This window comes from Nanorana parkeri, unplaced genomic scaffold (assembly GCF_000935625.1).
Source record: "Nanorana parkeri isolate BGI_ZX_2015 unplaced genomic scaffold, ASM93562v1 scaffold573, whole genome shotgun sequence".
In the NCBI taxonomy this organism is placed as follows: domain Eukaryota; kingdom Metazoa; phylum Chordata; class Amphibia; order Anura; family Dicroglossidae; genus Nanorana; species Nanorana parkeri.
Genome location: NW_017306841.1, coordinates 207118 through 223777, shown reverse-complemented (window position 1 = coordinate 223777; position 16660 = coordinate 207118). Strand labels below are relative to the sequence as shown.

Below are 16660 nucleotides of genomic sequence, written 5' to 3'. Positions count from 1 at the left end.
TTTTTTTTTTTTTTTTTTTTTTTTTTTTTTCTGTTTATTTGACACACGTAAAAAAAATATATATCTATATTTATACAAATTGTAATATAATTTTTCTTCTTCAGGTCACCAGACGTCTGCTTAGCAGAATCCAGGATGCCTTGGAAGGTGTTGTCCTCAGTGTAAGTAGTTTAGAATGTGCATTGAAACGGCTCATCTCTATGCAACCTTCAACCAACCAATCAGCTTGTCCCTTTCCTGTTGCTAGGGCAGGTTGGGACCGAAAAGGAAGATGCTGAGGCTAGTTATTTAAGTCATACGGAACACTATGTTTATGGAGATCTGCATAGCTCCAATCTACAGACATATGAATATGTGTGGTCTCCTTTTTTTGTAGCTTGTCAGGTCTGAATCTGAAACCCTTAGGAGTGTTCCTTCCTGTGTGGTCACAAGTGATATAGTGCAAAGATGCACCCTGGATACTTCTCAATCCCATTTTTTTGGTGGTTATTTTTTTTTTTTTCTTTTTACATAATAGGACAGAGGAATATTTCATTCATGTTCCAATGATTTGTGCCAACCCTGACGAGAAGTGAAGGGAAATGTCACCAGCAGGGACACAAGTAAAAAGACACTGAGGGGAATTTTATAAAATCTGGAGCAGCTGTGCATGGCAACCAATCGGCTTTTCTCTTCCATTTTCAAATCTTAACTGAACAAACTGAAGAGTGAAGCTGATTAGTTGCCATGCATATCTGCTCCAGATTTTGTCTGCTCCAGTTTTGATACATTCCCTTCTTTTTGCTTACAGTCTGTCATGTTTTTTTAAGAGAAGTAAAGCCAATTCCTTTTTTGGGGCTTATGTCACAGGAGTACATATACTAATATATTCCTGTGACCCAAAGTCCACCCCGGATGCTTAGTTGAGTGCCAGCCCCGTACCCATCTGTAGCTTTAGCCAGCACTGGAGGAGAAGTGTGTGGGGGAATCCCTGCGGGGCAGTGCGACAGTCTGAGTGGATTGATCAGTGGTCATGTGATCGGTCAGCGTTCGGTCTTAGAATGAGCGTGGCACTACCGAGCTTCGCAGGACATTCCCTGAGTAGGGTGTATGCCTTGAGCATTGAACCTCCCACAATGTTTTACAATGTTAGCAGGGTTCTGGTGTGCAGCAGACAGAACATTCCATGGAAGGTATTAGAATACCAGCTTCCGTTGGGAACAACCTGGAAATACACTTCTTAAAACGAATAAAACTTGATTGTGTGAAAAGAATGAGTGTGGGACAGCAGCAGCATATCAGGTCAGCTCTAAGTATCAGAGGGAGTATGATTTACTTTCCCCGTACTTCTACTTTAAAGTAGAACTAAGGGCCAAAAAAATGCATTGTGTACATGTCTGCAATACAGGCGCATTCCCCGTGTTTTTTTGTCTCTCTCTTGATAAGGCTGCAAGTACTTGGGGGAGGAGATTCCATCTCGTGATGCTGTCCTGGAAGACGTTATGGGAAATACCCATCGATCTGTCCGAAATCCAGCAAGCTCCTAACTTCCTGTTTGAGCTGACAAGTCTGCCTCTTCTGCACTGAAATCCCAATCCGTGTTGTCGGCCCTGACTGAGTTCTGCTGTGCTAGACTTCAGAGCACCTCTCGCCTATGTTTTGGAGCAAGGGAAGTGTTTTGTAGCCTCACGCACTTCCTTGCCAAGTGATCAAACTGCTCTTCCATAGATGGTGTTTGCAGTAGTGTGTGAGCAGTGTAACCCTAGGACAGGAAATGCGTTTCTAGCAGTGTTAGCGGGAAAAAAAGAAGACAATTGTAGCCACCACACTGAAGGATTGGTAGGCTGCAGTATTTATTTTGGATTAAATATTCTTTTACGCCTCCTCATACTTAAGATAGGTGTACCTATGGGTGTCGGGTAGTGGCTTTGCCATCCCCATCTCATTTTACCGTTACAGTTCCCTATGTCACCTTTCTATGTCTCCGCTGTTGCTGTCCATGAATCCAGTCTCCCGCTGCACTCCATTAAGCATCAGGGTCATCCCGGTGTTCCTTGCTAAAAAGATTAATTGGCTGAGTGGGCCCTTCCTCCTTTTAACGAGCCTGTGTGTGGAAAGGCTACCATAAAATAAACTGGTGTATATTTCTCCTCAAGTGGCTTGTGACTGCTATTGATCTAGTCCCTGAAGACTGGCCCTCGCCTTTGTCATTCACAGAAGCGTTCTTTGTACTTTTACAGTGACCCTGACCCTACATTACCAAAATTAAATAAGCGGCACCCTATAGAAATAGGTTTCATAGCTGCCTCTCCGGTTGGCACGGAGTAAATTCTTTGCCGTCTTGAGGAGCTCACAATCCAACGCACATTGCTGTAATGCTTAAACTGAACTCCTGGCAAAACTTTTACTAATACTAGGGATGTACCGATAACAGTTTTTCAGTAACCAGTACCGTTTTGTTTTGTGTTTTTTTCTGTACTCGCCGATACAGATACCGTAAGTCCCATTAAAGAAACCAAGCGGCATGTCATGACTCCCGCCCAGCTTTCCGATTAGCTGGGAAGCAGTCACCAGGTGACGAGGAAGCATAGTCGGCTTTCTGGCCAATCAGGAATCCAGGGGGTGGGTAATGACTCGCCGCCTGGCTTCCGGATTGGCCAGCTCATCGGTCAATCAGCATCGAGCCACCTTACCGGCCAATCAGGAAGCTGGGCGGCGTGTAATGACTTGCTGCCCGGCTTCCTGATCCTGGAAGTTCTGGTATCGGGATAGGCATTGGGAGCATTTGTGCGAGTACTTGCCCAAATACTCTGTATCGGTGCATCCCTAATTAATACAAAAAGAGCACCTTCTCTATTGCAACAAACTTTATGAAATGGGAATAAAATCCAAGAACTGTACTTGCAAAGATACATGTGCACAGGACCTTTGCCCTGACGAAGGGGGCGTGGCCCTGAAACCGCGTCAGCCATGGGCAGTGTATGCAAAAGCACCGGCTGTATGCTGGTCTGCAGTTCAAACGCCAGTATTTTTCTGCTTATCCTGGCTTGTTGAGGGAGCCGCTGTATACGGTGCCATTAAGTGGAAGGTGCTTTGCACATGGATCTTTGTGAGTAGCTTTCTTGTATTTATCCCTATTCAATAAAGTTTGCTGCACTGGGTAAGGCGCTCTTTTTCTCTTGTTTTTGGTCCAGATGAAATTCTAGTCTCCCTGACCGTTGGGCTGCCTCTCAGTGCGGGTTATTTTCCACATACTTAAGTTTCTGGCTAAGTCTACTGGCGTTAGTGGAAGTACTGGTTTCTAAAACTACCCCCGCACTACAAGGAATAACTGTTCATTTTGGTCTAGGGATGCAAATAAAAAAGTTATACTCACCCGATCCTCTGAGCCAGCTTGCTCTTAGACTGGTCCATCCAGCCTTGCTCCCCCTTCGCTGCAGCGATGTAAGGTCCCTGAGTCCTCACGTTCTTTACAATGTGTATAGGACGTGAGGACAGCAAGGGACATACCATCGCTGCAGCATAGGAGACCAGCTGGAGCTGTTGCAGCCGGTCAGCTCAGAGGATCGGGCAAGTTTAACTTTATTTTCCTCCCTAGACCAAAAGCAAGCATGTTAACCTTTGCAATGCGGGGGTTTTCACCACTGCAAGGGTTATTAAGTCTTGCCTGCAAAAGCTATTGCAGCAAAAGCTGTTTTTTTATTTTGTCTTTTAAATTGGGCTATTTGTTTTGTTTTTGGCTAGTTCTGCTCTAACCTGTTTATCTTTTGGAAACACTACATCCCCTTCTGTGAAAGAATACCATCACTTTCAGTGCCCCCAGAACACTTATGAGTAAATGTTGGAAAGTTTGAATCTCTATTCCTTCTGCCTTTAAAAGGGTGGCTCTGAACCATGGATGAAGCGTCTGCTCCCATGATGCAATGCAGCCTTTCATTCTATTGCTCTGTGTATTCTGTGCTGGTGGTGCATTGGGCACAGTCGCAATATTCAGGAGTCTTTGACACTAGACTGCATGTTAGGATGTAAAGAGGATTATGAGTAACATTATCTGATTTCTGCATCTTCTCCCTTTTTTAAAAGATTAATCATTTTTGTAACTGGATGGTTTTCCAGTGAAGTATCTTTTTATATTGTGGTCTGATCTGTTATTTCTCTGTATTTCAGCCAAAGCTGGAGGAACGGGTGAGGGACATCGCCATTGCCACCAGGAATACGAAGAACAACAAAGGCCTTTACAGGAATATTTTAATGTATGGTCCTCCAGGGACTGGAAAAACACTATTTGCCAAGGTAACAGACTTAACATGGCCATACACAATGAGAGGCTGAATGGGGAGAAAAAAACATTCCTGTTGCATTTCCTACAATAGCTTCGGCTGTTGTATTCTGACAGTGGTGGGTGTTCTTCTGCCAGAATACCTGAACAGTAGCCGCAGCTGCACTAAGAATTTTCTGATCGAAGGTTCTCGGGCAGGATAGTATATGCTGTGACTTTAGAATTCCTTCCATTCTTCTGGTATTTCCGAATTGCAGTAAAGAGGACCGGTCATAATTGGACTTCTGCAAGAATTTGTACATTTAGTCTTTTTTTAAAGGGACCCAGTCAGTTTTCCTGTCTGGTTTTGGCCGCAAGGCTCATGCACTGTGTAATTTGCACAGTTATCGGTTTACTGTACAACGTGGTGCAGAAATCGCGCCTATTGATTTGTGGGCTGAGAATGCTGGGCTGTGTTGCTACCCAGTGTGGTTGTCTTTCTAATTGAGAAATGGGCTATATTTATATGACACACACACACAGCACTCTGGTTGATGGGTTTGATATCCCCCCCCCCCCCTCACTTCCCAAAAGAGAGATTTATGAGCGAGTTCCCTTGTGTGCATTAGAGAATGTTTAACAAGATCATTGATGGAGCCGCCAGTGCGGAATAAATGTCTCCCGAGATTGGAAGCCTCTCCGTTATGTTGGTTTGGTGTCCAGAGTATATGGAGCCTTGCAAACCACAGATTGATTGTAATTTTGGCTTATTGCCCAAATTGACAGTTTTTTTTTTTTTTTTTTTTTTTTTGTGGTCTCTTTCCTACAGAAATTAGCCATGCATTCTGGCATGGATTACGCCATCATGACTGGTGGTGACGTCGCCCCCATGGGGCGAGATGGAGTTACTGCAATGCACAAAGTGTTTGACTGGGCAAACACTAGCAAGCGCGGGTGAGTAACCAAGAAACTTCCATAACCCAATATTGCCGTTCTTTCACAGCAGCACCAGAATGGGGGGTGCACACCGGCCGAACCCGTCTCGCTCCAGCATCAGGAGATACCCTCTGAAAGAAAATCCAGGCGCACACCGCAAGCTTGCTGAAAAGTTTATTGCAGCACACTGGTACACGTCGTCCCTCCGTGGATCCTCTTCACTCTGACATGTTTCACCCAATAATGGGCTTAGTCATAGAGATCTCTATCTTTGTCATATAGAGATCGCTATCTCTCTTGACTAAGCCCATTATTGGGTGAAACATGTCAGAGTGAAGAGGATCCACGGAGGGACGACGTGTACATGTGTGCTGCAATAAACTTTTCAGCCAAGCTTGCGGTGTGCGACCGGACATTCTGAGAAACCAAGAAGTCTAGGGCTTAAAGATGAATTCTTCCAAATACTGATTTGCAGCTGAACTAACTGCATAACAAGCCTGTGCAGTACCAGAGCAGCATCCCTGGTTTCCTGTGGCTGTAACGCATGGAATAATTAAAAAGAAATTAATATTGTGTGGCTGCTACTACTCTCCAGAGGGGGGCCTGAATCAAGGGGGATTCCTGCAGAGGGGGCCTGAATCAAGAACAAAAAACATTGCTTCCATGAACCAAATGGAGGTCCTTCCTGTATCTTAATGAGTAGTGGGATGGGTAGAGACACAACACTGCTCCCACTGACTCCCTTTGGTGTATGGCACGCACAGACGGAAATAATTTTGGACGTGTTCGAAAATCCTCTAACTTGCATGACCATAGATTACAGGAAGCCACGCGTTACAGGATGCCGACATCCTACCTGTAATAATGTTGGAGGTCCACTGGGTTTGCAGAAATCATGCAGCAGCACTGTTGTCTTGTGAACATGGTAGTCTTTGCTGGAGTTGGATGTTAATTAAAAACTACATGTTAATCTAAGCCCTCGTTCACACGACTAACAGCCGGCCCAGTATTTTCAATACATTTCCCCATGCATTTGTTTATTTGTTCTCCACATTTACATGCAGATCAAGCTGTCTGCCAAAAGTGACGGGTTGGGGACAAACCATAAAACATTACGGGAGGGTGCCTACAATGGTCAACTGTTATTCAGGGTTACTGTTACAGTTTAGAAAGTGTTAGCCCTCATTCACACAACTAACAGCAGGCCCATACAGATCCGTGCACGGCGCGATCAGGCCGCTCCCGGGAAGGACAGGCGCTGCGTGTGATTCGTACGCAGCATCTGTTCTTCTCTATGGGAGTACACGGCCGTACGCTCACCCGAACTGCACATCCGTGCTGGTGTGGGTGTCCCTGCTCGGACGCAGACAGGATCCATCCTGTCTGCGTACGTACGGGCACCCACACGGAGATGAAGTTCGGGTGCGCGTATGACGGCGTACTCCCATAAAGAAGGACATGTTGCTGTGTGTCTGCTGATGTTTTATGGTTTGTCCCAACCCCTGTCACTTTTGGCAGACAGCCTGATCTGCATGTAAATGTGGAGAACAATATAAATCATGGGGAAATTTAAAAAAATACTGTAATTACAGATATTTTTCCAATACAGTTAATGGGGTACCTCCTCATGTATCGCTTGCCCCTCTCTTTTAAATTGTAAGCCCTCATGGGCGGGGCCCTCCTTGCCCTCTTGTCTTGAATTGTATTGTGATTGTAATATCCTTATATTGTAAAGCGCTGCGCAAACTGTTGGCGCTCTATAAATCATGTATAATAATACAATATGTTTTAATGCATCATTCACAGCAGAAATAAGTCGTGCTTTAACGTACACTGCGTACACTAATGTTGGTTTATTAAATTGTCTGTCAGCTCTGCGAATGGGCTGACCGGCTCCATAATGTTATGTGCACTTGTCGGCACCCTTGGATTGATGAAAACTAATGCTTAGGATTCTTAGGTCTGATTCCCGTCTCTCTCTCTCTTCACAGCCTTTTGCTTTTCGTGGATGAAGCAGATGCTTTCCTAAGGAAGAGGTCGACGGTATGTAATCACTTTGTCATGCAGTTTCCTAAATATGGTTTGTCATAACCTAGTTAAACAGATCGTGTTTTAGAAGTCATTTATCCAAAAGATTTGTAAAGGAAATGCAAATTATTTTTGTGTGCCACTTAAAGTGGTATGAACCCCTTCCATGACTGAGCTTTTCTTCAGTTTCTGTTTGTTAATGACTGACACACTTTTTTTTTTTTTACATTTTTGCTGTGTGATTCTTGCACGGCAGTAATATACTTTCTTACCAAATGCACCCACACATATTCTACATTATTTTTAGAGGACAGATAGGGCTATATATTTAGATCGCATATGTGCGCCTAACGGCTCACATGGTATGAATAACAAAACAAAAGAGGAAAAACTTAAAGAAAACACTTTTTTTTTTTTTTTTTTTTCCCCCAGTTTTGATTAATTTTATGCATTGAAATAAATTCATTTATTTGTTCTTTCATATTGAAACACCTCACATCCCTAGGATTTCAGAAATGTGTCTCTACTTTTCAGCCTAAAACTACTAAAAGCTAACATTTTTATTTTTGTTCCTTTTTAAAAACCAATAGTGGTTAGGTGGCTTACAATGTCGCTGTCATTGTCACAAACTGTCACACTTAGGGACAGCGACATACTTTAGACAACAGCGTCATGAGGGAGGTAAAAACATTTTTTAAATGAACCCTTTAGGGTGAAAAACAAATCTGCAGCTGAGCTATCTAGCAGAAAGGCTTAGTTGGCCTGTTTGACAGTCCCAGTAATTCAGGCTATTATGGTGCCGCTATTGATCCTTGTGACTACTCTTCCAGGCCACCCAAGATGAGCCATGCTAAATCACAGCCACTGCAAATTTGCTTGTTTTAATAAATGCTATACAGAAATATGGATCATGATGTGTTTTAACCTGCGTTTGATAATTCCCTATAACTTCAAATGCAAAATTAGCATGTGCTGAGAAGGAAGGCTAAGACGGGCTACCACAGAAATCAGAGGCAATTGACCATAGTGTAACTCGGCACTCCGGACAGAATGACCGCATTGGTATCTTTTGGACACAATCATGGTCATTTCACATGAGCGAATTGCAGGATACCCAGCTAAATAAAAACAGATGCGATTGGACAGCTGTCTCCTCTGCTTTGTTTTCAGGAGAAAATCAGTGAAGATCTGAGAGCTACACTAAATGCCTTTCTCTACAGGACTGGAGAGCAAAGTAACAAGTGAGTTGTGAGCTGGTCCTGTGACACAAGTGTGTGCCACCGGCTGATGGAGAAATCATGTGTGAGGTGTACATGTCTGATCCATTTAATTTTTTTTTTAAAGAACAATATTTTATTTGTATATAATGGTACAAAAACAAAGGAAAGTAGTACAAAAACAACATAAAATAAATAATAACATAATACATAAAACAAATATATAATTAGATTACAACATGAGTGATTCCCACCTCCCCTCCTTCCAGACATTAAATGAATATGTACACGTCAGGGTGCAATGCCATAATCTCCAAGACAGTCTCGGCCATTTCCTTGGCCACTTTTAAGATACCCTTTTTATTCTAGGGCCAAAACCTGAAGGCAGAGAAACTATAAAAGCTAAACAACCCATATATCCAGGGTTGAGAGGTGGGCTCCCTCCCTTCACACATAGATACAGATACACACACCAAAGACCAGAAAGAAAAAGGGGGGAAAGACCTAACTAAAAATAAATAATCAATTATAAATTCAACACTTCCATTTTGCAAATTATTAGTATCATCCATTTCTAGTTCATTGGGGGAAAAGTCTCACAGGAGGGGGGGAACATGAAAAGCCACAATTCCGGCCAGAGTTCCACCAGCCATTTTGGGGAGAGGCGCAATCCTCCTGGGTCAGGGATGGGTGCTGTGCCAAACTTTTCTGCAATAACATTTCATCTGCCGTGGGATCTCCATCTTGATAGATTATGCTCTCCTGTCACATGACACTGCTAGTGGATGGTTTAACGTTGTAATTGCCTCGGCATAAAACTTTCTTTTGGACTCTCTGTTAGACAGCCATGGGCACATCTCGTACATCACTGATGTGGGAAGGTTGATTTGAACCCACAACTGCTCAGAAGAGCAATCGTGGGTTTGGTCTACAGAAATGTGAGGAGCGTCTGTTTACTAATGGACTTCTGCGTTGAATGATCTCAGAAGTGCTTAGTACAGGATACTTTTGTGATTCAGGTGACCTGGCACCTGATAATGAGACTGGGCACCGTCCCTGATTTCCATCATTCGTGTACTGGTTTCAGTTTAGACCTCCCTGGGGCTCCGTTCACAAAGCTGTATTTTTTGTTTTGTCGTTTAGATGTTTTGCACCTTATCTGGCTCACCTCTATTAGGCCTGGTTCACACCTGGGCGTTTTACAGCGTGTTCCTACGCTATGTAAAACGCTCAACATGTGAAAACCAATGATTGCCTATGGGCATGGTTCCCACCTGGGCGTTTTTACAGCACGTAGGAACGCGCTGCAAAACGCCCTACGCCCAAAGAAGTTCCAGAGCTTCTTTGGGGCGTATTTGCCACGTGTATCCATTGGGATACAGCCAGGTAGCCCTCGGAAACGCACCTGTGTCGCTCGTTTTACCACGAAACGTGCATATTCGATACGCCCAAGTGTGAACCCAGCCTTAGATCTCCGTCCACAAAGGTGCATAACGCGCTTTTATTTAGCCTTCTCTTTAAGTAGCGGTATTTCACCACTGCTAGGGATATCTCAACACAGCGTTATTTTTTTGGCACTTATGATAAACATAAATGTCCACAAAGATTACTACAGTGGTTATCACTCCTTAAAAAAAAAAAAAAAAAATAGGGGTGAGCTTTAGTTCGTGTTTTTGGAGCAAAGCAGAAAGAGAGCCTTTTGAGTTGGTGATAAAATAATGTTTGAGGAAATAAGGCTATATGTTAATTTCATGCAAAGGAAAAGAATTCTGCATTTCTTTGAGATTTGTTTTAGAATTTAACATTTTGAGGTGTTGTTATGTTAGGATAAAATGGGTATTGGTGTTATAATAACTCATCCATCTTAGTGAATTGAGCCTCTTAACAGCAGACCTCTCCCCATACATCTCCTGTATACTATAGATCACTCCCATTCATTCATAATTGAGGATATAGTTAACATACCATATCCTCAATTATGTACACATACTCAGCGATCACTGATCACTGAGTACCTTGCTTTTCTCTCTGACACGCTGTCACAGGAGGCTGATCGAGCGGTGTAGAGAGGAGAGCCCAGCCTCCTGTGACAGCGCAGTCTCTGCCCCCACGCCGGAGTGTGATGGGCGGCTGAGCGGTGTGGGAGGAGAGACGCCGGCCGCTCACAGCGCTCTCGTCCTGCAGCGCTCGGCCGGCTGTCACCTTTTCTCCCCGCTGGAACAGCGCCCAGCGGGGAGAAAAGAAACCAGGCATGCGCCGATGTATCGGCCGAAACATGGCTCTTTCAGCATTATGCCAAAAGTGCCATTTTCGGCCGATATATCGGTGCATCCCTAGTTACAAGTGAGTAATGGCCCTAAAATTATTGCTCACACTCTGACGTTTGCGATAATATGTAACATGTGCGGTGTAATGGGCACAATTGTTGTTTTTGCGCGATGGCCCCCCGTCACATTTTTGCCCGTCTGTGGAGGTGGGGGACGTTAAAACATTTTTTACTTTTTCTTTTTAAACTTAATTTTATTATCACATAGCGGGCTAAGAAGACCCCTCCCTATGTGATATAAAATTACAGTGACAGGTCCTCTTTTTGGAGACATTAGCGGTCTCTAAGACCCCTAATGTTACCTAAGGACCCCCAGAGAAGCTAATGAAGCCGACATCTGCTTCACCAGCTTCTCTCTGGCGGTCTGGAGTGACACCTAAATGCGGAAGTGATGTAATAAACATGACTTCCGCACTCACAGAACGGGGAGGTGATCAGAGCGAAATCGTGTACTGACTCCCTCTGTTTTCCCTGCACGGATCCACAATGCCGGTACCGGATCGGACGCCTGGCATCGCGGCAATGACAGCGACGATGGCAGGTAAGGTAAGGAGAGGAGAGGGGGGGCCGCACAGAAAGGTACCTCATACAAGCCATTGGGCGTCTTTACAGATGCCGGACCGCCATTGCTGTCTGTTTCAAATTTTGGCAGTTTCCCGCTCATGCGCTCCAGGGGGCGAGCGGGCGCAGGTACGGGGGACGTTTTAAAATGCCCACCCGCTGCCATAAGGCTCCCGTCCAGCCGCTTCACTACGTTCAGCAGACGGGAGGTGGTTGGGAGACTGTTCAGGCCTTTTGCCTCACATTCCGGGCCTGATGGATATGGGGCCCTACTATCTGACTCCTCCCACACAAACGTCATGCGTTCATAGTCGCACACTTTTGCGGTATGTTACTTTTATTTACACACACAAAAACGCATGTCTTATTGACCGTGTTTGGGGTGCCATTCACTTCCATCATCCAATCATGTGCAAGCATACTCTACACACTGCTCTGGAATTGTCTTGTGTTGACATCATTGGTTACAGGCCTAAGAATCTGCTGTCCCCCGGATGAGTATGGACTCCCTGATGGCTTTACTGGTGTGTGTGTGTGTGTGTGTGTGTGTGTGTGTGTGTCTCCTGTGGGGAGATTTGTCCCTCTCTTTGTCCTGGTGACACCATCACTGAGACAGACGTGACAGGAAATCCAACATCTTAGAGTTGTCATGAATGGCGGAGATGAGGGAAATCCTTCTGATGGGGACAAATCTTCCAGTGACATCTGTCTGTAGCCGGCCATACAATGCGAGATCTTCTCTGACGTCTCACTTTGTATTGTGACACCATGAAGGAGGGGAACCCCCAACTTTGTATTGTGACAGCATGGAGGAGGGGAATTCCCCACTTTATATTGTGACAGCATGGAGGAGGGGAACCCCCACTTTATATTGTGACAGCATGGAGGAGGGGAATTCCCCACTTTATATTGTGACAGCATGGAGGAGGGGAATTCCCCACTTTATATTGTGACAGCATGGGTGAGGGGATCCCCCACTTTTTATATTGTGACAGCATGGATGAGGGGATCCCCTACAGTGACTGCAGATGATGGACTTCACTCACTGTTCAGCCAATAATTTCAGGTCTAGCTCCTTCCACAAAAGTTGAACAATGGACTTTGATGGAAGTGAGGGGTGCAGATGGGGCCACACACTGGTTGAATTTCTGCAGGATTCGGCCAGCCTAAGATGGGAATTCCCCTGACTTTGGGAAGCACTGCTCTCCCTACATGTGTGTAACGGCAACCGTCGTCCTCCGCATAGGGGTCGCGGTTCCGTTACAGCTCCACCGCTCCCCAGGACGGCCGCTTTGCGTTCCACGCTGGAACGCTGAAGACACTCGTCTTCCGGCCTCTGATAGCGTAGGCTGCATTCCACGCTGGAACGCGGAAATTGCTCCGAGCCGACCAGCGCTCCTCCCACTTCCTGGCCCTATTTAAAGCCCCAGCTGAGATAACATGGCGTTCCACTATTGAGGTCAGAACGCCTGTTATCTCCTGGAACCTTTGCTGGAACGCTCTCTCTCAGCACTATACTGGACCCGGATTCTTCACCTGCGACCATTCTGCAACCTAACCGTACTCCTGCTTGATCATAAAACCACAAGTACCTTGGGGAAAACTGGCTCCCTTCTGTGTTGCATATACAAATATATACTTGGACTAAATCTGCAACTGCATTGGATGTGTACCTCAATTACCAGCTGAATTACTTACTCCATACTGACTGTGTTGCTGATTTCTAGTTATAGTTATTATAGCTTTGTTTCATTAGTTGCTGCTCATATATTATTTACGGATAATTGGGGGTACGGTATGAAGTAATATCCTGCCTGAAAGCAATTACATTACTTTTAACTGTGGCTATGAGGCTCTAGTCCCTAACTCTCCGCTAAGATTGAGAGTGACGCCAGGGACTCTTGCCTGAGAAGCCTCCGCAGTTGTGATCCACCCCCTCAGTACCTAAGTAGGCGTTCCAATGTGTCCAGGAGAGAGGGCAGTTCTCAGCCTCCCAGGGGAATATGGACACATAATGAAGGGGTGCAGCTTCTGGGTGCTGACAACACTGGGGGGATCAGCTATTACAATGGAGGCTGAATAACATTGTCCGCCCAGACCCGGAACTCGGGTTCCTTTCAGTAATACACATGGATGGAATTTCTATAGAATGACTTCATCTGACAACGTTGATTTATATTCGGGATCTGTATTTATTTGTTTGGATAGTCAGCCTCTGTTTCATTTCTCAGTTCCTGGTCAGAGGGTATGGGCCTCAGAAGGAAGGAACTTTTTCTTCTTACATGGTGTCCATCCTCTGGACGGGGAAGGCTCATACACCAGAGGTCTGCTATGTAACCGAATGACGGGATTGTACAGGGAGTAAAGAATCCTCATTAACAGAGCTCAGAAGCTCATACCTCAATGTACACACACACATGTAAATGAGTCCGAGCAATGACTCCTCTCTATTTAGACGCCTCGCCTCTGAGGATCCAGTCACACAAATCACACAAGTTTCCTCTTGTGCGGTGCCTGCGTCTTTACATCTATAGTGCTCTGGGAATTCTTTCTCATGTTTTAAATGTTTAGTAACAAGACATAGTATAGGTATAGCAACAACGCATATATATTTTTTAATTGAGGAAGGAAGGGTCAAGACCCCTAGAAGTTCTTATGTGGTGTTCTGCCGTGGAGATTTTCTCTCACTTTCTGTCCTGGATATGTGAATGGAAAAAAAATCTCCCCAAAGGGGAATTCCCATCTTAGAGAGTTGTCTCCAGAACATTTCCCCTATTGGATGTTTGGCAACTCAAACATTGCTGATTTCCCCTTACGTGTCTTGTGACAATTGTCAGTAGAAAAAAAGGGGTAAATCTTCCCAGCGGGGGCACAAATAGAGACTGTAACCCTCCCCCACTCCATCCCAAACCCCAAACTAAGAAAAAAACATTTTACTTTTATATACATATTGATACAGCATTCTCGTGTCACTCTCCAGCTTCAGAAACTGATGAAGCCGATCTCTGCTTTATCAGCTTCTTTAGAGGTTCCTAGGTGACAGGGGTCTTGGAGACCCATGCTGTCTCCATAAAGAGGACCTGTCGCATCCCTTTGCTATCACATAGGGGGGGGTTCTTACCCTCCTATGTGATGACAATAAAGTTAAGTGAGAGAAAAAAATAGGAAGAAAATGTAAAGTTCCCCCCCAAAAAATTAGTCACATGAAAAAATAAAATAACACATTTTTTTTTAAAAGTCCCCACCCATACATACATGCGGGCAAACATGCATCGGGTGTGCATACGTACGAAAATGCCGATTGCGCCCATTACGCCGCACATGTCACATATCGCTGCGAACGTCTCAGTTAGAGCAATAATTTTAGGGCCATAAATCACTGATAACACTAAACTGATGGGCGGAAAAAGATTTTAAAGCGTCGCCTATGGTCAATTTTGGGTATGGTTGTTTTTTTTGCGATTTCGCGGGTGCGTGCACTTTTAAGGCTTGACATGTTTGGTGTCCTTTTAACCGACGTGACCCCGTCTTTTATATTTTACCAAAAATATGGGTAAGAATAAATGTATTACACCATAATGTAAAGAAAAAAAATGGGAAGCCTCTAGAAAGCCTATAGAAAGGTGCATGGCACTGTGTTGGAATTTTGGGACTGTGAGCGCTATTAAAGGATAGGCTGCCATTGAGCAAGATGAAAAGTAAAGCACAACCAATGTGCTGAGCAGCTAAACAGGGGGCAGAACCGGCATATGTAATGACTGCCCCCATACGAATGTAATTTACATTGTGCTGATCTGTTTCATGTGTAGATCTAATATGTTGACTTTACAGGTATCGGGGATAGTGAATGCATTGTGATATACTGATTAGATGAGGCCTTGTTATAGGTAGGGAGAAGCTGACATACCTCTGGGGCCATGTACCCGATGGTTCCAGCGAAGCCTGTGGCAATCCCGTCATCGGACAAGTTTGCTATTGCCAGACCGTAGTCAGCAATGCGGACATGTCCTTTGCCGTCCATCAGAATGTTTTCCGGCTTGATGTCCCTGCAAAGAGAAAGAGTATAAGTTGCATCCCCCGGTATGTGTCATGTGGAGCAGATTTCAAGGTTCACTTTACCGACAGCTGATATTTCAATGATAAGTGTCTGCTAGTGGGATACTTTTTGCACTGGTTTCCTATATTAGGTGGTGGGAAGACAATAGGTACCTATAGGTGCCTCTCCCCAATCTCATCCCAGCAGACATTTTACTGCCGTGTACTTGGTCTATGAAACTATCATACAAAAGAATTACCGATGGAGGATGCCACGGCCGTGAAGGAACTCCAGACCACAAGATGTTTCTGCCACGATGAATCTGTAAGAGAGAAAGTGTTTAGATTTAGGAGAAATTACATTTTTAATAAATGAGATTCATATAGAAAGATAACTGGGGGGAGGGGGGTACAAGGAGGCAGGGACAGGATTCTTGTTCTTTTACATTAGCAGTCCCCCCTGGGATCGAGTGAGTACATCTTTTACTTTTCACCCAAAACGAGCACTTAACCTTTGCAGGGCAGGAGTAGCCGCACTGCAGGGGTTAATTTTTTATAGGCCCTGCAGCACTGAGTATATAAAAGAACAACACAAAGAAGAGCATGTTTCTTACTGTATTTGCAACCGGATTGTATTACAGTAATAAATAGCAAGGCTTCGTTTGGACTAAATGTCTTCTCAAGTTTACTTTCATCTACTTCTATTCTAAACTCAGCGACTATAAGACTTACTTGATGGTGTCATTGTCCAGAGGGGAATAGTCTGTGAGGAAATCAAGCAAATTGCCTCCGCAGACATACTCCATCACGAAACAGGCGGAGAAGCGTGTCTGGAAAGAGGCGTAGAGCTGGGAAAGAAATGGGCACCCAGCCGCTATCTCCAGCACATACCGCTCTGTTTGGATTTCGTAATCATCGTGGGTCTTGATGACAGACTTGATGGCCACCTTCTGCTGGCTCCTCCGGTGGGTCGCCAGAACAACCTGAATGAGAGAGAAGACAAAAGTTAGTGGTGTGTCAGGGAAAGAAAAGGTGTTCAGGGCTGGGGCAGGGTAGAACTAGCATTGAGTTTGAAACGGAATTAATTTTAGGTGAAGGCTGTTGGATTCAATGACAACCAGTCTTTTGATATCTCTGGCAGTGAGACCTATCCCCATTTGTGTTCCAAATGACTTCCACCTGCTGCAGCATTGTATAGGGTCATGCTGTCATTTGTTTCAACCTCATCAACTATGTAAATATTTTAACATTGTAATAGGACAGCAGAGGACACCAGGGAGTGTGATTTCAGAGGGCAGCAGGTGATAATTTGTTCTACCA

General features: G+C 44.6%; 1 protein-coding gene across 2 annotated transcripts in view; it reads left to right on the top strand.

The window, feature by feature from the left end:
- Positions 1-16660, top strand: part of ATAD3A (ATPase family, AAA domain containing 3A) — a 64167-nt gene that overhangs the window by 27298 nt on the left and 20209 nt on the right. For both annotated transcript variants that reach the window (XM_018562360.1, XM_018562359.1), the window contains 5 exons: positions 105-161; positions 4147-4272; positions 5067-5191; positions 7165-7216; positions 8372-8442. In XM_018562360.1, coding sequence (XP_018417862.1) covers positions 105-161; positions 4147-4272; positions 5067-5191; positions 7165-7216; positions 8372-8442 — 431 coding nt within the window. The remainder of the gene's footprint in view (positions 1-104; positions 162-4146; positions 4273-5066; positions 5192-7164; positions 7217-8371; positions 8443-16660) is intronic.